The 23,534-nt window shown below is 50.1% G+C and overlaps 3 protein-coding genes across 6 annotated transcripts; 1 reads left to right on the forward strand and 2 right to left on the reverse strand.

Moving 5' to 3' along the window:
* The first annotated feature begins 262 nt into the window (after positions 1–262).
* On the forward strand, positions 263–1,989 carry LOC127333716 (myricetin 3-O-rhamnoside 1,2-glucosyltransferase UGT709G2-like). Its single transcript, XM_051360127.2, has one exon. The coding sequence runs from the start codon at positions 553–555 to the stop codon at positions 1,987–1,989; it is 1,437 nt and encodes a 478-aa protein (XP_051216087.1). The 5' UTR covers positions 263–552.
* Positions 1,990–2,025: 36 nt separating this feature from the next.
* LOC127333715 (transcription termination factor MTEF18, mitochondrial) lies at positions 2,026–23,239 on the reverse strand. Of its 4 annotated transcripts, XM_071826159.1 has the most exons (5): positions 21,370–23,239; positions 19,017–20,897; positions 18,820–18,929; positions 6,059–6,346; positions 2,026–2,485 (listed from the first exon to the last, which is right to left on the reverse strand). In XM_071826159.1, the coding sequence occupies exon 1, from the start codon at positions 23,159–23,161 to the stop codon at positions 21,446–21,448; it is 1,716 nt and encodes a 571-aa protein (XP_071682260.1). In that variant the 5' UTR covers positions 23,162–23,239; the 3' UTR covers positions 2,026–2,485; positions 6,059–6,346; positions 18,820–18,929; positions 19,017–20,897; positions 21,370–21,445. The 4 variants fall into 4 exon arrangements, with proteins under 4 accessions (XP_071682260.1, XP_071682261.1, XP_071682262.1 ...); XM_071826160.1 differs by lacking the exon at positions 19,017–20,897; XM_071826161.1 differs by lacking the exon at positions 6,059–6,346.
* Positions 4,614–5,192, reverse strand: LOC139835563 (uncharacterized). Its single transcript, XM_071825425.1, has one exon. It carries the CDS (start codon positions 5,190–5,192, stop codon positions 4,614–4,616), a length of 579 nt encoding a protein of 192 aa, XP_071681526.1.
* Positions 23,240–23,534: the final 295 nt, after the last annotated feature.

A 23,534-nucleotide genomic window follows, 5' to 3' on the forward strand; every position in this document is an offset into this window, starting at 1 on the left:
AAATTGTTTCCAAGTTTGGGTTGGAGACTTGGAGTATGATGCCATGTGTGAGATCATCGCACGTTCTACTCGATCATCGCAGGTGGAGGTGGGATCAAGCTCTCACTACTCACTAGCCGCCTCCGGCAGCGGCTGCGTCGACCGGTCTTCTCCGACACGTACCTGATGACGTAGGCTACGTGGGCAGCGGCAGCGGCTCCATATTTCCCTCCCTTCCGAATTAGATTTCACTAAATTTATTTACATTTATATGTATATATACTGAAATATGTCTAGATATATGCAAATCTAGACAAATATTACCTAGATATGGATGTATGTACGTAGATGCATTTTAGCTGTAGATAACCATATATCTATGTAAAATTATGACACTTAATTTAAAAACGTGGAGTGCCCTATTTTACCTTCTGCAACAATCTCTGATCTATATATAGACAAGCCGTGGCAACAACACTTTCAACCTGCATCAAAATCATTCCAGCTGCCTACTGCGGAGACAGGCGATCGAGTTAGTGTTGGACTTGGCGCAGGAGCCCGCGACGATCGAAAATGGCGCCTCACGTGCTGGTGTTCCCGTGCCCGGCGCAGGGCCACATCAACTGCATGCTCCACTTCGCCGCCGGCCTCCTCGACGCCGGCCTCCACGTCACGTTCCTCCACAGCGACCACAACCGACGGAGGCTGGGCCTCGCCGCCGCAGGGGCGGAGGCTAGCTCGCCGCGGCTCCGGTTCCTGTCCGTACCAGACGGCCTCCCCGACGACCACCCCCGCTCGGCGGGCAAGCTCCTCGAGTTCATGGAGTCCATGCAGACGCACACGAGCGTCGCCTACCGCGCCCTGCTCGCGTCCCTTCGCGCGGGTGCGCCAGGCCGCGACGACGGCTTCCCTCCCGTGACATGCGTCGTTGCCGACGGGATACTGCCGTTCGCGATCGACGTCGCGGAGGAGCTCGGCGTCCCGGCGATCGCCTTCCGCACGGCCAGCGCCTGCAGCTTCCTCGCCTACCTGTCCGTGCCCGGCCTCGTGGAGCTCGGCGAGGTCCCCGTCCCGGCAGGCGCCGACCTCGACGCGCCGGTCCGTGGCGTCCCGGGAATGGAGGGCTTCCTGCGCCAGCGAGACCTCCCGAGCTTCTACCGCGGCCACGCCGAGGACGGAGGCCTCGGCCCCATGCTGAAGATGCTCCACGAGTTCACCGCGCACAGCAGCAAGGCTCGGGCGCTCATATTCAACACGGCCGCGTCGCTGGAGCGGTCCGCACTCGCGCACGTCGCGCCGCGCATGCGCGACGTGTTCGCCGTCGGCCCTCTCCACGCCATGTTCCAGGCGCCGGCGGCCGGCGGCGCCTTGTGGCGCGAGGACGACGGCTGCACGGCGTGGCTCGACGGGCACGCGGACCGGTCCGTCGTGTACGTGAGCCTGGGGAGCCTCGCCGTCATCTCGCTCGAGCAGTTCACCGAGTTCCTGTCCGGGCTCGTCAGCGCCGGCCACCCCTTCCTGTGGGTGCTCCGTCCGGACATGGTCGGCGAGAGCCAGAACGCCGTCCTACAGGAGGCCATCAAGGCGGCCGGGAGAAGCAAGGCCTGCGTCGTGGACTGGGCGCCGCAGCGGGACGTGCTTCGGCACCGCGCCGTGGGGTGCTTCCTGACGCACGCCGGGTGGAACTCCACGCTGGAGGTGGTCACCGAGGGTGTGCCGACGGTGTGCTGGCCGTTCTTCGCCGACCAGCAGATCAACAGCCGGTTCATAGGCGAAGTGTGGAGGACAGGGCTGGACATGAAGGACGTGTGCGAGAGGGCCGTCGTGGAAAGGATGGTGAGAGAAGCCATGGAGTCCGAGGAGATAAGGAGGTCCGCTCAGGCGCTGGCGCTGGAGGTGAGGCGGGACATTGCCGAGGGTGGCTCGTCCAAGGAGTTCAAGCGGCTCGTGGGCTTCATCAACGAGCTTAGCCTCAGCAGTCAGCACCAAGGCGCCACCAGTTCCAGATAAGGAAATATTAGCAGATATTGTTGGGCATCTTGTAGCTACACATCGATCAATGTTGTTGTATGCATCTTGCGGTGAGGTCGTGACGATATTCTAGGCTCATCAGTGTTTCATACAGTAATACACAGTAATACTGTATTCTGAGTTGGCTCAAAATAAAAATAAGTAAGTGTAACACCTAATGACAATTGGTCTTACTATCAGTAAAACAACTCGTTCGACATGTGCGGTTGGCTTCTCTTCCACAATGCTTGCATTCGGTGTATCCAATTGAGTGCACCGTCTCTACGAAATCTGTGTATTATGTAGACTGATCAGTCTCTGGAGAGCAGCGAAGGTGTCAATCGACTTTCAGTAGGTTTGTTCCAGCCAACGAGGCCATGTTGACTTCTTTTCTTCACATGGCTGTCCTGGGCTTTTTCGATTTTGCACTTCCCAGTTTCCTTCTCTGTACGAACCGTTTGTACCTTGTTACAAAACGGTAGTCCTTTTAGATGCCCTGCAAGAATTGTTCTCAAACTCAATTCCACTAAAAAAAGACTCAATTTAGCCACTCAGCAGGAGAACCAACTATTTGGTTGGTTAATGGATGAAAATAGGTTGATCCGTGCATTTGTGACTTGTCTACCAAAAAGTGCTCCTACTACATTACAATGTATATATAAGATGGTCTTGGAGGCATGAACAGAGTATCTATGTCAGCGACAAGTAATAACGGAATAGATTATTTATGTGTTGAACCGTAAATGATCAATCATGGATGCAAATATTTTGTTTCAAAATCAAACTTAAATATCTGAAAGATATACAATGTTTGCAACTACCAAAGTTTCCAGCTTATCATATATCTGAACAATGTGATAGGAACCAGTATTATCAGCTTATCTCAAGCACCTTAATTTCTCTATACACTAAGAAAGGCCATTTAAACATGATCAAGCTGCTTTTTAGTTGTGACAAAGATACCCTAACCTGGTGAGGGAGAGGACATTCCATTCAAACGAATAACTCAGATCTCATCATCTGTAAAAAGTGGTCTCTTCCACAGGATGAAATACCGGTTGCAAAACAACAGAATTATGAACACAATGCATTATCCGTATGTTAAGGTATATACTCTATACAGGGTATGCCTATGCCAAACAAACAATACATTACTCTGACTCATAAGCAATTGTTCTTCCATGCAAATCTCGCATTCTGCTTGAGGAGTAAAATCTCTTATTACTAAAGTAAATAAATATTTGAAAGCTTCACATACTGAAAAACTTGTCTAAGAATACATGCATCTTAATTTCTCTACTGCCAGAAGATCAACAATCCTAACTGAATCAAATTGTTTCCCAGTTAAATCAAAGAAGCTTCAGCCAGGTGGGCCCTCATCCACTGAAACCAATAATCAGGATCCATCCTACAGTTCATCAGTGTTGTCCAAATAACACAATACCAGAGCAAAGATGATTCATGGATAAAATACAGAACAACATGGTGGAAACACTATTAGTGACACCATCCTCAACCCGAAAAGTACTTAACCAATGATCATGGAATGAAAAAACAAAGTATGGATAATGAACACTGTTAGTCGTCTGCTCTCTATGGAAAAAAAAACTCAGCTGCCAAGTATTCCAACACCAGAAACAATATCTACCGGCAACAGAACGACTACACAACATCTGCAATCACCGTGCCGTCAAACAGGACAAAATATGGTTTACATAACAAAACTACACAGCTACATTGGCAAATTGCACTGAGGGGATAGGGGCTATGATTGCCTTTACCAACAAATCTTAAAGGCTAAGGTATTAGCATTGCTGGTCAGATTACGGTTTATTTGGAGATAAATCAGAATATCAGATATAATAAACTTTAAATATCCTAAATTGAAAAAAACAACTGCAGATTATAATCTAAAGGGGGGAGACATAAGGTACAGGTGAAGTTCATATTCCCATACAAACAACCAAAAATTAAAAGATACTATTACTTCGCATTGAAATGGTTATTTTAATTCAAAAAACCAAAATGAGCAGATGTCATAGCTGCACACTATGGCAACACTAAATGCCACCAATGGGTATCAGCATAAGTGAAAGTAGGGGCCTATGATACCTTGAGAAGCGTCATAGATTTGGTCATCGTACTAAACTCATATCATGTCTTTCTCAATATCTAAGTACCAAAACTTAAGATATATGCTTTCTCTCTTTCACTTCAAGCAAATACTAAACAATAACAAAGAGAATTCTCTAGTTGATGCATTTATCATTCCTGTCATCATAATGATATGACAAACTTTTCTAAGAATATATGATATGTTGGTAGGGGCTAGGGTTCTACCGGGTCTAGGGCGGAGGTTGTAAGGGTGAAGTGCGGGCGGAGAGGCTGGAGGGCTCGGCGCCGGCGGCTGGGCGCCGTCGCGGAGGAAGGAGGCGGCGGCTAGGGTTAGGTGCGTCTGGACGCAGGGGGTCTCTCTTCTCCTGGGAGACGAGACAGACAGCATGATACTGAATATTTGTCTGATTAATCACGAAGGGGTACAAGTGTTTATATAGGAGGACGGCCTCCTCTAAACCCTAATTTACTTGGGCTAAGCCCCTAATTTACTTGGGCTAAGTCCACAACTAGCCACTAGTGTGCTTCTTGCGTGTATAGGTCAGACCGACCATAACATCTCTCCCCGCCTTCTCAAACAGCTTGTCCTCGAGCTGAACTTCTGGAAACTGCTGGCGGAGATCTTCAAGCTTCTCCCAAGTCGCCTCGTCCTCTGGCATGCATGTCCAATGCACCAAGACGTGCCAAACACCACGGCGCTGCTGGGCCTTCATCACGCGAGCCACACTCGCCGGGGCAGGCTCGAGGCGCCCATCCGAAGTAGGTGGAAGAGCTGGTGGTGCAGAGGGAGGGTCGCCACGGTAGGCCTTCAGGAGGCTGTCGTTGAAGACGTCGTGGAGGCGCGAGCCCGCGGGCAGCTCAAGACGGTAGGCGAGCGTGCCGATGCGCTCCAGCACACGGAAGGGACCGGCGTAACGAGGTCCCAACTTGCGCCTGGAGCGCGGGTCCAAGGACTGTGTCGTCCGGTGAAGAAGGCGTAGCCAGACCCAGTCGCCCACCGCAAACTCCGCCTCGCGATGGTGTGCATCATAGTACCTCCTGGCCAGTTGCTGAGCCTGAAGAAGTCGCTGGCGCGCTGATGAGGACATCCCTACTACACCACTACCTCCGTCATTGATAAATGAAGATGAACCTGCTGTGGAGCTCAAGTCCAATGAAGTTCGGATTGGACCAATTACAAGGGCTCGTGCGAAGCTACTTAAACAACAGGTGAACTTGTTTCTAAACGGTAATTTGATTGATGAGAACTTTATACTGCCTAAGTCATATTACTTGTGTATCATCAGGTATCAAGAGGAGACGAGCATCGCACGAGGAGGAGAGGAGCAGCTGGACATGAAGACGGACGTCAAGATGGACGTGAAGCTGGACATGGAGCTGGACATGAAGATATCTCATGGACGCGCGAGGGAGGAGCGGGAGGCATGCGCGAGAGGAGAAGAAGACGTCCAGGCCGGTCCAGCACCCGGTCGGCCGTCGCAGACAGCCAACCCGGTCCACGAACCCGATCGACCGGGCGCCAACCGGACGAGATTTATCGTGCGGGATGAAAACCGGAAAACCTCGCAACTATCCGGTTGCCGCCGGTTGACCGGACCCCAGACCGGCCGACCCGGTTGCCGCCCGGTTGACCGGACCCCAGACCGGCCGACCCGGTCCCTGGCCCGGTTGACCGGATTCCAGACCGGACTTGTCCGAGTCTGTCTCGACCAGATCTATTCTGGGTCGGTTATTTTTGTATCTTTTCGACCAGAACTCGTCCCGGACGCCTATATAAGTGCCCAGGACGCCCCCCTAGCTGCTTTAGACCACGTTTAAGAAAAACCCTAGTTCTTAGTTGTTTGCTCTAGCAAAACTATTGAATCCCTACACCATACTGATTGATATTGTGTAGATCCTGAAAAGGTCTTGTGTGATCTGCTGTTCCATTGGGAATTAGACGGTTGCAACTTACCGCTTCGTGGTCGGCGGCTACGTGCGCAAGTGTGTGGAGTTGCGAATATCTTGCAGGGTTGAGAGTTGTTGCATTGGCGACAGGGACCAATCGAGAGATCTCGTTGCGTCATACAAGTTATCATCCACTTCATCGTCGTGTTTCTCCGCTGCCATCACCCCGTGATCATCATCACCACTGTTGCTTACTGAGAAGATCGGGCCACCCCTTATCATCTTGGTATCAGATTTCCAGTTTTCCTCGGTAAGCCATCCACAATCCACCCCATAGTTGAGTTGTGAGTGTTTCCTATCCAGAAAAAGCCAAAAAAAATAATTAGGGTTAGGGTTTGCCATAGCCTTAGATTGCACTAATTTCAAGTTTTAGTTGCTTTTCGTAGTTCTTTTTGCGTATCTTTTCTTTCCGTCTAGTCTTTTAGGGTTTGAGTTTACTCTATCATCTTGTGTTATTTTATCTTGTGGTGTCAGTTTTTGTTGCTCCAAGTCCACATAGCGTACAGTGTGCTTGTTCCCAACCATAGACACAGCCTTTCGATATATCGTGACTAGGAACTTCCCCAGAAGAGACTAGTTTTACCGCTCGACAGGCTGCTCGTTAGGTTATCGGTGCTTTGCATATTTCTGTTGGCCGTGTTATCAAGGAGTTGTGTCAGAAAATCAAAAAAAAAAATTGAAAAGAAGCAAAAAGAGTTACATAGCTGTGTGTGTTATATAAAAGAAAATTCCAAAAAGAAAAGTGAAGTGCTAGTTGAATCAAGTGAAGGCCTAAGTTTACTTTACTGCACCTGTAGTTGAGCAATCTTGTGCCTGTCTTGTTGAGCTTTGCTAGCGTCTCTCGTGTGCATTGCAACCTTTCCCACATATAGTTGCATTGCCCCATTATATCGCCTTGTGTGAGTATCATTGGTTGTCTACGGTCAGCGCTAGAGCTTGTTATTGGTGCAAATAGGTCGCCTACCTACAGCCCCACATATACCCTGCTTTGTCGTGTGATTTGTTCTTATACCCTTGATATTCGCTTCGCTACATCCGTGCACTCGTTGTTACTACAAGTGGTAAGCAACACTAATTTACTTTGGAAAGGTAAGATCTCCTTTTCTTATCAGTTTTGAGTGAGTTGTGAGAGTACCACCATATATTTTTGATTTAGTGCACTAATCTACTAACGATGTCTGCTAGTGATCATAGAATTGTTAACCAGGAAAACAAGAGTGCTGCAGATATCATCACATGGAGGGAGTATGAGGCTCTTCGTAATGAGATGCGACGTGAATTCCGCGCTCAGGACGAGGTGCTTAATGGGAAGATTGATGAGATTTCCCAAAAGCTGGATGCTACTCATGTGACCGTCACTACAATGCAAGATCAAATGACGGATGTGCAACGCAATCTTGCTGATTTGCGCTTAGCTGTTGAGAACTTGACCACGCAACAACAACAAGATGATGACGATGATCCTGAGCTTCAAGATGACGCACACAATGCTCGTGATGCGCCCCGTGGTAATCGTGCTCGTGGTTGGGTTCCACTTGGCCGCAATTATCGTGGACAAGATGAAGAAGATGGTTTGGGTAAGCCCAAGTTTTCTATACCCAAGTTTGAAGGAGGAGCTGATGTTGAAGAATACCTCACTTGGGAGCTCAAGATTGAGAAGTTGTGGAGCTTACATCCGCATTATACTGAAGACCGGAAGATCAAGCTTGCTTCTTCCGAATTTGATGGCTATGCTTTGCGTTGGTGGGATGCTTTTGTTCGTAACCGCGAAGAGGATCGTGAGCAGCCTATACGCACATGGCGTGCCATGAAGGAGGCGATGACTGCTCGCTTTGTGCCTACAAATTACTTGCGGAATATATATGATAAGCTGACTCTTTTGCGACAAGGTGTGAAGACTGTGGATGAATACTACATGGAGATGGAGATGCTTATGCAGCGTGGCCGTGTCCGTGAGTCTCTTGAGATGACAATGCAACGTTTCCTCAATGGTTTGAAGTATGACATCAAAGGCATTGTTCGTCACTACAGCTACACCAATATGAATCAATTGTTACATCATGCAAGAGAAGCTGAATCACAGTTGGCTGACGAAGCAAAGATCAAAGCTCGAGCTACAGGAGATGCGCGTTTCACAACTCGCGCGGCCCCATCTATGGCGCAGGCGCCTTCGCGCTCCGCCCCTCCGCCTAGTAAGTCGGTCTCCAATGTGTCTAACACAAAGAAGTCCGAATCTGTGCGTAAGTACGAGTGGCTCTAATGTGTCTCTGCGTAACCGTGATATGGTTTGTCATACATGTGGTGGCAAGGGTCACTTCAAGAGAGATTGTCCTAACCGCAAAGTCATGGTTATCAATGAGGACAATGAGTATGAGACTGGAGATGATGTTGATCCTAATGCTCCAGAAGATGATGACTATGACACTGATGGTGAAGATGCATATCCGTCTGATGCTCGCACCATTGTTGTGTCGCAGCGTGCTCTTAATGTGTTGCCTAGTGCATCTACTCAGCGCTGCAATTTGTTCCAAACAAAGGCTTTAGTTGGTCCTGACAAGGCTTGCAAGGTCATTATTGATGGCGGGAGTTGCCGCAATTTAGCAAGCAAGGAGTTGTGTACCAAGCTGAAGTTGAAGTATCTACCGCACCCGCATCCATACTATATTCAGTGGTTGAGCGACAATGGTGAGATGAAGGTAAACCACATGGTGCGTGTTGAGTTTGCTATTGGACCGTATAAGGATTGCATTGATTTTGATGTCGTTCCTATGACGGTGTGTCACCTCCTATTGGGTCGGCCTTGGCTCTATGACCGTTCTGTGCAACACAATAGCCGTGCCAATACATATCACTTGGAGTTCAAGGGCAAGAAAATCAATTTACAGCCTATGACACCACAGCAAATTGTCAATGAGTCTCGTCAGAAAGTTGAAGTCAATTTGGAGGATGCTTCTTTAGATAGGCGAGAGAATTGTAATGTTGTGAGTGATATAACGAAAAGTGAGAGAGTGAATTCCTTAGTATCATTAGCCACCAAAGACATGAGAGAATTTAGTGAGGATCCTACAGCCATGCCTCTTGTGCTCTTGTACAGGGGTACGGTTTTGGTTTCTCACGACATGACCCCTCTTCCTCTTGGTGTTTCTAATGTTTTGCAGGAATTTGGCGACGTGTTTCCGGATGAGGTACCCGCAGGACTTCCACCATTGCGAGGTATTGAGCATCAAATCGACTTGATTCCCGGAGCTTCGCTACCCAATCGGGCACCATATAGAACGAACCCCGAAGAGACGAAGGAGATACAGAAGCAAGTACAAGCGCTACTCGATAAAGGTTATATCCGCATAAGCCTTAGTCCTTGTGCTGTTCCTGTTATTCTTGTTCCTAAGAAAGATGGTACATGGCGTATGTGCGTAGATTGTAGAGCTATAAACAATATCACTATTCGATATCGTCACCCTATTCCCCGTTTAGAGGATATGCTAGATGAATTGAGTGGTCTTCTTGTGTTCTCTAAAATTGATTTGCGTAGTGGTTATCATCAAATTAGGATGAAAGAAGGGGATGAGTGGAAAACTGCCTTTAAAACGAAATTTGGTTTATATGAGTGGTTAGTAATGCCTTTTGGTTTGACTAATGCACCTAGCACTTTTATGAGACTGATGAACCATGTTTTGCGTGAATTTATTGGCAAGTTTGTGGTTGTGTATTTTGATGACATATTAATCTACAGCCGCAATGAATCTGATCATATTATACATATTCGACATGTTTTGCAAGTGTTGCGTGATAGTAAACTCTATGGTAATCTTGAGAAGTGCACATTTTGCAAAGATAAGGTCATATTTCTGGGTTATGTTGTCTCTAAGCATGGAGTAGAAGTAGATGTGTCTAAAATTGAAGCTATTCAAAATTGGCCTACTCCCGTGAATGTGAGTCAAGTTAGAAGTTTTCATGGTCTAGCTGGGTTTTATCGCCGTTTTGTGCCCAATTTTTCTACTATTGCTGCACCTTTGAATGAATTGACTAAAAAGGGTGTTGCATTTGAATGGGGCGTTGCCCAAGATCATGCTTTTGATGAGCTGAAACGATTGTTAACTTCTGCACCGTTGCTTGCACTTCCTGATTTCAATAAGCAATTTGAGATTGAATGTGATGCTAGTGGTATTGGAATTGGTGGTGTGTTGATGCAAGAGGGTCGCCCAATTGCATATTTTTTAGAAACTTTACGGTGCTAAGTTGAACTATCCAATATATGATAAAGAATTGTATGCTTTAATTAGAGTTCTTGAGGTTTGGCAACATTATTTGTGGCCAAAAGAATTTATCATACATTCTGATCATGAAGCTTTGAAATATCTGAAAGCCCAATCTACTTTGCATAGGCGTCTTGCTAAGTGGGTTGAGTTCATTGAGTCTTTTCCATACATTATTAAGCATAAGAAGGGAAAAGATAACATTGTTGCTGATGCTCTATCTAGGAAGAATATGCTATTAACTCAACTTGATGTTAAAATTCCTGGTTTAGAGGTGTTATGTGATTTGTATGCTACTGATCATGATTTTCTTTGAACCATATCGCTTATGTGCTCTTGGTAAAGCATGGGAAAAATATCACATACATGATGGGTTCTTGTTTCGAGCTAACAAACTATGTGTTCCAGAATCGTACGTGCGTTTGCTCTTATTGCGGGAATCACATGCTTGGAGGTTTGATGGGTCACTTTGGGCGTGAGAAGACGCTACTCATGCTCGCTGATCATTTTTATTGGCCAAAGATGAGGCGGGATGTGGACGGGTATGTGAAGAGGTGCATTACTTGCAACAAGTCCAAGTCCAAGCTGAAGCCTCACGGTTTGTATACTCCATTACCGGCACCTACTACACCTTGGGAAGATATTAGTATGGATTTTGTGTTGGGTTTGCCGCGTACTAAAAGAGGGCATGATTCTATATTTGTGGTAGTGGACCGATTTTCTAAAATGTCACACTTTATTGCACTTACAAAAGCGACGATGCGTCGCATGTTGCTAACCTTTGTTTTTCGGGAGATTGTTCGACTACATGGAGTCTCGAAGACTATTGTTTACGATCGTGATGTGAAGTTCATGAGCTACTTGGAAAACACTTTGGGGAAAGCTTGGGACAAAGCTCTTGTTCGGTACTACTTGTCATCCCCAAACCGATGGTCAAACCGAGGTGGTGAATCGAACCTTGTCACAACTGTTGAGATCCATGATCAAGAAGAACCTGAAGGAGTGGGAAGAGTGTTTGCCGCATGTGGAGTTTGCTTACAACAGGGCGGTACATTCTACCACGGAGCTATGTCCTTTTGAGGTGGTGTATGGTTTCAAACCCATTACTCCACTTGACTTGTTGCCTTTGCCCATACATGAGAGAGTTAATATGGAGGCATCCAAGAGGGCAGATTTTGTGCGAAAGATCCATGTGAAGACTAAAGAGTTGATAGAGAAGAAAGGCAAGAGCAATGCTGCAAGGATGAATAAGAAGCGCAAAGAGATGTTGTTCAAGCACAGTGATATGGTGCAGGTACATTTTCGCAAGGATAGGTTCCCGAAGCTGCGGAAGTCTAAGTTGAAGCCTCGTGGTGCTGGTCCTTACAAAGTGATTGCCAAGATCAATGATAATGCGTACTCGATAGATCTTCCAGTTGATGAGTTTGGTGTCAGTAATTCTTTCAATGTTGCTGATTTGACACCATATGACGGAGAAGACCTTGGAGCGTCGGGGTCGACGCCTTTTGAAGGGGGGGAGATGATGAGGACATCCCTACTACACCACTACCTCCGTCATTGATAAATGAAGATGAACCTGCTGTGGAGCTCAAGTCCAATGAAGTTCGGATTAGACCAATTACAAGGGCTCGTGCGAAGCTACTTAAACAACAGGTGAACTTGTTTCTAAACGGTACTTTGATTGATGAGAACTTTATACTGCCTAAGTCCTATTACTTGTGTATCATCAGGTATCAAGAGGAGACGAGCATCGCACGAGGAGGAGAGGAGCAGCTGGACATGAAGACGGACGTCAAGATGGACGTGAAGCTGGACATGGAGCTGGACATGAAGATATCTCATGGACGCGTGAGGGAGGAGCGGGAGGCATGCGCGAGAGGAGAAGAAGACGTCCAAGCCGGTCCAGCACCCGATCCGACCGGCCGCCAGACCGGCCAACCCGGTCACAGACCCGGTCGACCGGGCGCCAACCAGACGAGATTTATCGTACCGGATGAAAACCGGAAAACCTCGCAACTATCCGGTTGCCGCCCGGTTGACCGGACCCCAGACCGGCCAACCCGGTTGCCGCCCGGTTGACCGGACCCAGACCGGCCGACCCGGTCCCTGGCCCGGTTGACCGGATTCCAGACCGGACTTGTCCGAGTCTGTCTCGACCAGATCTATTCTGGGTCGGTTATTTTTGTATCTTTTCGACCAGAACTCGTCCCGGGCGCCTATATAAGTGCCCAGGACGCCCCCCTAGCTGCTTTAGACCACGTTTAAGAAAAACCCTAGTTCTTAGTTGTTTGCTCTAGCAAAACTATTGAATCCCTACACCATATTGATTGATATTGTGTAGATCCTGAAAAAGTCTTGTGTGATCTGCTGTTCCATTGGGAATTAGACGGTTGCAACTTACCGCTTCGTGGTCGGCGGCTACGTGCGCAAGTGTGTGGAGTTGCGAATATCTTGCAGGGTTGAGAGCTGTTGCATTGGCGACAGGGACCAATTGAGATCTCGTTGCGTCATACAAGTTATCATCCACTTCATCGTCGTGTTTCTCCGCTGCCATCACCCCGTGATCATCATCGCCACTGTTGCTTACTGAGAAGATCGGGCCACCCCTTATCACGCGCCTCAGACTGTATCTCGTCGCGAGTACGCAGCAGGTCATCCGCCGTCTCAGTACGGGCCGTGCCAGACGCATAGGGAAGCATCGCCGGCGGTGGCCTCCCGTAGACCACCTCAAAGGGAGTAGCGTGCAGCGCGGAGTGGTAGGACGTGTCCTAGCAGTACTCGGCCCACGCCAGCCAGTCCACCCAAGCTCGTGGACGATCCCCTGTGATGCAGCGCAAGTACATGGCGATGATCTTGTTGACGACCTCGGACTGGCCGTCCGTCTAAGGATGAAACGCCGTGCTCATGCGGAGCTTCACGCCCGCCAACCCAAAGAGGTCCCTCCAGACGTGACCCGTGAACACAGGATCACGATCACTGACGATGGAGGACGGAAACCCGTGGAGGCGAACGATGCCGTCGAAGAAAGCGCGTGCCACGGACGCCGCCGTATAGGGATGGCCGAGGGCGACGAAGTGCGCGTACTTGGAGAAGCGGTCGACCACCGTGAGGATGACGGACTTGCCGCCAACCTTCGGCAGCCCCTCGATGAAGTCCATGGAGATGTCCGCCCCACACAGGACGGCACGTCCGGCCGGCTGCGGCAAGCTGCCGGACGGAGCGTCTCCGTCTTGTTCCGCCGGCATGTGACGCAAGCCCGCACCCGATCTCGCACCGGGCGCCATCCACAGAATGTAAAAATCAGCGCGGAGACGGTGCGGGGTCTTCGGACGCCCTCGTGACCTGCAGAATGCGCCAAGGACAAGGCCTGGTGGCGCAGGTCTCCATGATCCGGCACGAAGATGCGGCGCCCATGGAGGAGTAGTCCCTCGTCCAAGCGCCATGGCGCGGCCAGCTCGCCGTCGGCCAGGCGCTGGCGCAGCTGCTGCGCATCCGCAGCCGCGGCAGTAGCGCGGCGAACCTCGTCGATGAAGGCGAAAGATGGCCCGAAGTGGATGCAGAGGGCTGCACCGACCGTGGGCGCGTCCACAGTGTCGTCAACGTCGCGGCGGGACAGGGCGTCGGCGACTGTGTTGAGGCGGCCGGGGCGGTACTCGACGGTGAAGTCGAAGCCGAAGAGCTTGCTGATCCACTGGTGCTGCGGCACTGTGGAGAGGCGCTGATCCAGCAAGAACTTCAGGCTGTAGTGGTCCGTGCGCACACGGAATGTCAGGCCCCAAAGATACGCCCGCCAGTGGAGCACCGCCTGGACCAGCCCGATCAGCTCGCGCTCATATGCGGCGAGCTTGTGGTAGCGCGCGGCGAAGGGGCGACTGAAGAAAGCGAGTGGACCCTCGCCCTGGTGAAGGACGGCGCCGAAGCCAATGCCGGAGGCGTCGTAGTCCACCACGAACGGCTCGTCGAAGTTCGGCATCTGAAGAACGGGGCCCATCGTGAGTGCCCGCTGCAGGGCGGCGAAGGCCGTGGCCGCCTCCTCGTCCCAGGAGAAGGCGTCGCGGCGAAGCAGACGCGTGAGAGGCGCGGCGATGAGGCCGAAGTCCTAGATGTACCGCCGGTAGTATCCTGCGAGGCCCAACCGCGAAGAGCTCGCGGCGACTGGGGCGTCGGCCAGGCGGCGACGGCGGCGACCTTGTCCGCGTCCATCGCGACACCGTCGGCGGAGATGACGTGGCCCAAGTACGCGACGGAGGTCGTGCCAAACGAGCACTTCGAGCGCTTGAGATGAAGACGATGCGCTCGAAGCTCGTTGAAAATGATGGCCACGTGCTGCAGGTGCTCTGCCCAGGATGCGCTGTAGATCAAAATATCATCAAAGAAAACAAGCACAAAGCGGCGTAAGTAGGGGCTAAGCACATCGTTCATCAGGGCCTGGAAGGTCGCCGGTGCGTTGGAGAGGCCGAACGGCATCACCAAAAACTCGTAGTGGCCATGGTGAGTGCGGAACGCCGTCTTGGCGATGTCGTCAGGGTGCATGCGCACCTGATGATAGCCCGACCGCAAGTCGAGCTTGGTGAAGAAGCGCGCGCCAAGCAGCTCGTCCAGGAGCTCATCCACTACGGGGATGGGGAACTTGTCCTTGGACGTGACGGTGTTGAGGGCGCGGAAGTCGATGCAGAAGCGCCACGTGCCGTCGGTCTTGCGCACAAGGAGCACGGGGCGCAGAACGGCGACGTCGAAATCCGAATGATGCCCTGTGCTAGCATGACCGCCACCTGGCGCTCGAGCTCGTCCTTCTGCAGCTGGGGGTACCGGTACGGCCGCACAACTACGGGTGCCGTGTTCGGCAGCAGGTGTATGCGGTGGTCACAGGGTCGCGAGGGAGGGAGGCCCTGCGGCTCGTCGAAGAGGTCGCCGTGCTGCTGCAGTAAGTCGGCCAGGAGCGGATGCGCCTCGTCAAGCGCGGCGGTCATCAGGTGGAGCTGCGGGGACGTGCCAGTGCTGCCCACGCCCGTCCAGTGAACACGGCGGCCGCCCTCGCGCCAGAAGATGAGGGACAGCACATCGAGGTCCCACAGGATGGGGCCTAAGGTGCTCAAGAAGTCGAGGCCGAGGATGAAGTCATAGCAGCCCAAGTCGATGCCGACGCAGTCGATGGAGAACGGCTCGTCGCCTACGAGCACGGGAACCTGTCGCGCCACGCCCTGGCACGTAAGACGGTCCCCGTTGGCGATGGTGACGCTGTACTTCTCCGATCCCGCCGGCTGGAGAGCGAGGCGGCGCATGGCGGTGTTGGACAGGAAGTTGTGCGTGGAGCCCGTGTCCACCAGCGCAGTGAGACGCTCCCCATTGATCGTCACCGGAAGCAGCATCGTCTTTGTCGTCTTGATGCCCGCCATAGCATGAAGAGAGACAACGAAGGCGGACGCGTCGACCGGCGCGTAGGTCGTGACACCGGCCTCAGTGACGGTGGCGGCCGCGAGCTCGGCGGTGAGGGCCTCAACGTCGGCCTCGTCGACGGTCTCCAGGTAGAAGAGGCGGGCGCACGTGTGGCCCGGCGCGTACTTCTCGTCGCAGTTGAAGCACAGCCCCTGGCGGCGCCGCTCAAGCTGCTCCGCAGCCGTCAGCCGCTTGAAGGGGCGAGTCGGCGCAGGAGGGCCCGCGGGCGCGGCGGCTGGCGTGGGGCGGGGCGGTGGGCGTCGGGCGGGTCGGAGCGCGGGACGAGCGGCGCCACGTTGCGCGTAGAACCTGTGCATAGCGAGGCGCGCGCTCGTAGGCCCGTGCGTAGTACATGGCCGTCTGCGGGTCCGCCGACTCGCACATCTCGACGTCGACGCGGATGTAGCTCGGGAGGCCGCCGACGAAGAGATCGGCGCGCCGCCGCGCCGAGACGCCGAGGCATGGCACGCGAGCGCACAACGGTCGGCGAAGTCCTGGACCGTGGTGGTGAAAGGCGAGCGTCCCCACTCGGTGAGGCGGCTGCCGCGGAGGGTCGGCCCAAACCGGCGGAGGCACGGGTCGCGAAACGCTCCCGGGCGGCATCCCGCCCTCGTCTGCTCGAGGGCGTAGTACCAAGTCTGCGCGGCGCCCGTAAGTGATAGGAGGCGATCCACGTGCGGTCGGCGGCGAGCGTCCGCTGCCCCGAAAAAGCTGCTCACACTTGTTCGACGATTCGGGGGTCGGTGGCGCCGTCGTAGGTGGCGAACTCCAGCTTGGTGAAGCGGGGCGGCTGCTGTGCCATAGGCGTGACCCCGGGGGCGCCCTCCTGGCAGCCCGGGTTGAAGGACGTGCCCTCGGCGAAGGGGGCAGCAAACCCGCCAGGACCGCCAAAGGTGTGGGCGGGCTGCTGAACCGTCGTCCGCGCCGCAGTCTGAGTGTAGACGGGCGACGCGTCGGTCCATGTGGGGATTGGCGATGGCGATGGCGGCCACCACGCGGGGCGGCCCTTGCTAGCGGCGGAGGCGGGCGGTGTCGGGGTGGCGGACGGAACCGGAACGGCGGCCGGTGGGGGCGGCGGGTGTTGGCCGACTTTGATCTCCGCGAGCTCGAAGCGGATGGCGCGGAGACTGTCGGCGAGGTCCGCCAATGTAGCGGGCAGGAGGTCGAGGCCCGTGGGGGTGGCAGCGGCGGCCTGGATGGTAGTGGCGGCGGCGGCCCCCTGCAGCGCGTGGGCGCCTGTCATGGCGGCGGAGGTGGCGGGGGTGGTGTTGGTGGCGGCGGCGGACGTGGCGGCGATGGGGTCGACGGGGGGGCTGTTGGAGCCCATGAGACCTAGGCAATCTGATACCAAAGTGGTAGGGGCTAGGGTTCTACCGGGTCTAGGGCGGAGGTTGTAAGGGTGGAAGTGAGGGCGGAGAGGCTGGAGGGCTCGGCGCCGGCGGCTGGGCGCCGGCGCGGAGGAAGGAGGCGGCGGCTAGGGTTAGGTGCGGCTGGGCGCAGGGGGTCTCCCGTCTCCCTTCAGGAGACGAGACAGACAGTATGATACTGAATATTTGTCTGATTAATCACGAAGGGGTACAAGTGTTTATATAGGAGGACGGCCTCCTCTAAACCCTAATTTACTTGGGCTAAGCCCCTAATTTACTTGGGCTAAGCCCACAACTAGCCACTAGTGTGCTTCTTGCGTGTATAGGTCAGACCGACCATAACATATGTGCACATAAAGTTAGAAACACAATAAGTATTTCTTGCTCAAAACGTTGAATTGTACTAATATCTGAACTTTCCCAACTAATGGTTGAGCCAATCTAGAATATATCAACAGAGTAATGTATGATTGGAAGAAAAGTTGTCAGAATCGCAACTCAGGTCTTAGAATCAGCCGACTTTACTACCCCGCCTACAGGAAACAATCGAAAACGCAAGCAGAGTCATTTTCGGTGAAGTCGCCGTGGAGTTGCCCTACAGGTCATGGGATCGCTCGAAGTTGCACGCTGAGTTGGTAGTGTGAACGACTCTGTCCCAGGTTGTAATCCTGGCCTTCTATTGACTATGGACGGTGTATATCCTATATGTGCTAATCCCTAAATCTTATGTGCCTTTGCTTTCCTTGCTCATCCTATCATGTTCGTAGTGGCCGTGCCTGTGGCGCTCTTTCTCCCCCACCCTTCTCATCTAAATCTGGCCTAGATATAATTGGTGAGATCGATTCCAGGTTGGTAATCACATGGAGGAAGGGATTGACGAGAAGATCACGTACAAGGCTGCTCCACTTCGTAGGTAATTTGTGAGCTTGATAATATTTTTATTTAGAACCGGATCTGGAGTGAAGGGAATGGTTGTGCATGCGTACAGGAACAACTCTTAGTAATCTGCCAGGGGCTTTACTTGCTAATTAGCATTTCTCTGGTTTTTTCCTGCTTATTAATTTTAGGGCAATATGTAAACTCCATTAGTAACCTATTATTTCCTTTGTCACACGTGGTGACGATCTTGGATTGAACCAAGATCTTGATGGCTATGAATTTGTGGGCAATCATGAAGACGTTGACGATGGCAACAATTCCGTCCCTTCTACATCTGAGAGAGGCAGTACTAGTGCTACACTATCCACAACCAATGAAGAAGATAATCTTAATTTGGATGTGTACTAATTAAGTGGATGTGCCTTTTAACAATGTAGTGAATTACTTACTATTGTTTGCTCATGCTAAACCTGCATATTTATGCTTACGGCCATGATGAACCTACCTATATGTTTGAGACATATAGATTATGCTCAATTCTACTGGTGGTTATGCACTTATGATACTTAGGTTGAGTTATACTATTTTGTTGTTCGTTCTCTTACGAAATAAACACTCCTGCTCCTTTTTCAATTCATGGAAATATCTAAAAACCTAGTATTCGTAGAATCAAGTAGAATCTAAGTACCCAATTTTACGATACAATTCTACCGGCTCGTTTTCAATTTGATTCAGAATCATGATTGTGATAACTTTGATTAGAAGAATATACAAAATAGAATCATAGGCAGGAAACAAAATAGGTATGACAATATATTAATATTACAAACCTGCAGGATGTAAAGGCTAATATCAGCAGCAACAGATCTAGAAATGTTAACACACCACTGGGCATAAAAAGGTCTTGAAATGAAACCAACCTGTGAGTCTTCTTGAGATCCTGTATGCACTAGAAAAGTTTGAGTACCAACTACCGTAAATCCAATCATTTAAGATGCTTGAACAGGTATAAAAAAGGACATCTTACCTTTCGTGCACTAAACCCATGAAAAAAGAAATCAGAACAGCATACCATCGACTTTTAAGCCATTGCCAGAGTGAAATCCTTGTTCTTCCTAAAAGGTGTCAAGGTGGGATCCCACCCGGATTTCACTTATAGTGTATTTTGCCTTTTCTAGTTCAAATTTTCGTGTCAAAATTTACACTAGAAAAGGCAAAATGCACTACAAGTGGGACTTAGATGGGATCCCACTTGACACTCTGTTCTTCCTCCATTGGTTTTCAATTCACAGATGGTGTTATGACAGTTACATAGTTTCAATTTCATCCAGGGTACTTTGCACTTCCATGGCCAGTAAATTTCAGGGAATATACATAGCACCTTGGAATGTATTGCCCATTTGTATCCCTCTCGACTCATTGTCTTCGCTGTCAATGTTCAATAAAGCCATAGCACCTTCGAATTACTATCATTCAACTGCTAAGACCTGTGGAGAGTAACCAGGTTGTTTAGCTGGGCTAGCGCTAGTGGAAGGGTGGAGGCTGAGCGAGTAGTTCGCTAAGCCTCCGGCTGCCCTTGTGGCAGCATGGAATCTGTGTTCTCGGCGCATGTGCCGAGTGCCGACCGTGTTCTGGTCTCTGGGCCTCTTCTTCTATGAAACTGATACGTCTATCCAGGACGTATCCTTGAAAAAATGTTCCTGCTAAGACTAACGCTCAATTTCTCCCCTGGATGGCTAGACATATAACACTGGAGACTTTTGATGTACCAAAGCGTAGAATAGTGGGGCGAACTAGTTCTCCACTGCACTTGAAATAGTTAAATAGGCAATCTAGAACCAAACCCTTGCCTGCCGCCCAACTCAAAATAAGTTCTCCACATTCCTAATACAAGTTGAAGGCCACCAGATTGTCCTGACCTTTCAAATTAGCAGTCTGACGAATAGGTCAAACCATAAAACAAATTCTGAACACGTTACACTAAACAATGCCGGTTGTTAGGTGTTCCCTCGAAACCCAAGTTTAGATTGTTGGTACTCCCTCCATCCCATCAAACTTGTCTGAGATTTGTCAAAATTTAGATGATCTAGATGCTATTTAGTGTCAGATACATCCGAATTTAGACAATTCTCAGACAACTTTCGTGGGACGGAGGGAGTACAAACTTACAAGGAGTGAGGCTAAAACCACTGATAGTTATTTATCCAATATTTTCGTTATGGCACTTTTGGACATACCGAGTTCTTGGTTTTAGTGTATTTCCAGATCAACAATTAACGATTCAATACTCCCTCTGTCACACAAGTAGGCCATTTGAGGATTAGTCAAATATTCCTAGATTTGATCATCACTAATTGACTATGGGGAAGGTTAACATTATTGATAACAAGAAGGTGATACTGATTTGTTATGAATATGCTTTTGTAATGTTAACATTTTTTGTTTGAAGCAACATTTTTCATGCAAATTGATGGTAAACGTTTCAGCTTGAAGAACTCTGTGGCAATGTCCAATTACAAAGCCACATATATTAGTGATCAGATGGAGTACCTATCAGCCTGCAGTTGTTTACTACTCTACCATAATTTCAGACTTCACTAATGTTTACATGATTTCAAATTGGTTTTGCATAGCTCAGAGTTGTTTACTTAAATAATACTATCAGCCTTTCAATCTGTATTACTTTTAAAATTATTTTTCAATTGGTTCCGTCTTATGCTTGGCAATCAGCATATTTCATACTCGTGAACTGTAACAGTGGTTAACTGTCCATATACAGTTCACAGATATAGGGAACTAACTGTTGGATTATGACAAACATCTCATATTCATGACCAACTTACCCGATACAAACTCATAGTTACCAGTCCACGCCAATTACTTAAAATGCAAAGTTTGCAATCCAGACCTGATTTATTCAAGACATTTTAAAGAATTACAGGATCTAACAATTTCAATTGAATACGAACAAATCAAGTAACATGAGTTCAGCATGATGCAACCAAATGACGAATCTTTGTTTATATAGCATGACCAATCTTTGTTTATATAGCATGTTCTTACAGTGCTATAAAACATGAGTTCAGCATGATGCAACCAAATGACGATGTTGGAAACATCATTTAACCAAAATGTTAATTATGATCAGTAGTAGTCTATCACCTCAGATCAATATATTATGTTTCTCCATGTGATGCCTAACCGTCAAACGGCAAATGCATAGTCCTAGATCTACAATGTACAACACAGTTTTATCAAAATTGAATTACATGGTTGGCTCTTGAATTGCTATGTTCCACTTCATCATCCTGCGCTCTACAGCTAAATATGCAGGAGCAAAGAATTTTGCACAATGGAAAGATGCAATGACTGACTAGTACCTTCTGGAGGGAAAGGATCACAATCCTCTGTACCAATGGTTCTCATAATCATGCCAATATAATTCAAGCCATCCAGTTATTCATTATCTGGATGCTGGTGTTGTATATTCTTGAGGTAACACTCCATGTGTATTCTTGAAGAAAAGCACTCAAGCCACAGCTTTGGCACTGCAGGATGCACATTGTAGAGGTTGGAAATGAACTTCTTCTCTGAGTTAGCAAGCACGGTTGCCGGGGCTAGTGGTCTTTTAAGAAGACCATACTCTTGGAGCCACCGAAGCATTGCATACCTAGGCTTGACCCGGTTCTCCAAATCAAAGCACAGTAGTGCTGGGAAGCAATCAAGATACTCCAAAGAGTACCCCAGCTCCAGAGTCATGTAGTTTAACTTCTCATTGAGCATCTCCTTGCCCTGGTTCAGTACCTTTGGGAACACACTCACTATCCGACACAGCATCGTGTACTCCACCCCTCTTTCGAGGAGGTAGTCAAATCGCTCTTGCAGCATTTCCTGAGTGCTGTGCAGAACAGGGATTACGTGTGTGGCTATCTTGTTCTCACCATACCCGATGCTCTTCAAGAACTCCAGTTTGGCGTCCACAAGCTGCACATTCTTCTCCGCCTTCACCTTAACCATTCTGTCCAAGAATGCTCTCTCAACCTCCAGATCATAACTAGCATCCTCCGCCAAGAAATCTGGTGACAAATACCGCAGGCTCTCCCCGCCACCAGAAATCTTCTCCAGGAACCGATGACTCAGCCCCATTGCCCGCACCACACCAGGGAGGTTCTTCAGCCTGTTCCTCCCAACCACAAATGGGTGCAACTTCACCGCCGCATCGACCTCATCTTCGACCAATCCAACTCTCCTCAGGTACTCCGGCACTGAGATCACCACATGATCAAAATCAATATCGAAAACCCCAGGATTGCTGAGTAAGAACCTGCCTGCCTCCTCCCCTGCAAACCCCAGACTCTTGAAGAATTTCAACCTCTCACCAATCAGCTCCTCCTTAAGCTCAAGAAACACCCTCTGATTGCACCCAACAAGCCCTCCGATGCTCCCAATCTTCACCCCAGCATCGTAGAACATCTGCATCCTGCGGCACACCCGCAAGAACATATCAATGTCATTGCTAGCCCCCAAATCCGGATCCAATCCTCCATACGCCCTCCTAAGATCATCGACCAGGGGGGCACTGCTGGAGAGATCATTCTCAATAAGCGAGGGGAAAGCAAGGCAGGCAGCAATGATGGCGGCACGGAGCAATGGGCGGAGGCATTCCTCAAGGGCGACGAGGCGGGCGGATATGAGGTCGGGAGGGACTTGGAGGAGGACATTTGGGAAGAGGAGGCCGAGACGGGACCACGGGAAGCCGAAATGCGCGAGCACGGCGACGGCCTGGAGGAGGGACGGGTGGTCGTTGAGGAACATGAGGTCGGAGTCGACGGAAGGGGGTAGGCCGATGGACTCGAGGAAGAAGGGGAGCTCGTTGAGAGGGTGGTAGGAGAGGTGGCGGCGGAGGAGCGAGGGAAGGTCGGAGGAAGGTAAGGTAGTGGGTACGGCCGGGATGCCGGCGAGGAAGTCGAGGAGGGAGCGCGGGGCGAGGCCGGCGATGGAGTCGGCATGGGAGGAGGGTAGGTAGCGCGTGGAGATGAGGTAGTCAGAGACGGCGGTGCGAGCGGCGGGGACAGCGGCGCGGCGGAGTCGGTACGGCAGATTCCGTAGCTTCGGGGTCCCCGACGACTCGGTGGAGAATAAGCGGCGGAGCGCGGCGCGTAAGAGTGGCATGTCGCTGCTGCGCCGCCGGCCGGTTCTGCTCTACGCCATTCTTCACCTTGTAAGGGGGGCTAGGGTTTTTCAGACTGCCTGCATCTACAATTTGGTCAAAAAATCATTCAAAACCTTTTATTCTTTTCAAAATAGCTTTAAACTGGAAATACTTGTACCTCAACTACATACAACTGCCCCTTCCGTTTATATTTACTTCCTGTGCTCAAGTCAAGATTATTATAATAACTTATCAAACTCTAAAGCTTGAATAAAATCAGATGGGTATAAAAGTTTTAAAATAACTACGAATTGTGTCACCTAAGTCTTATCTTCTCCTCAAAACCATAATTTTCATTCCAAGTTAATTCGCCCAATTTAATTAATCCACCGC

This window comes from Lolium perenne, chromosome 2 (assembly GCF_019359855.2).
Source record: "Lolium perenne isolate Kyuss_39 chromosome 2, Kyuss_2.0, whole genome shotgun sequence".
Lineage (NCBI taxonomy): Eukaryota > Viridiplantae > Streptophyta > Magnoliopsida > Poales > Poaceae > Lolium > Lolium perenne.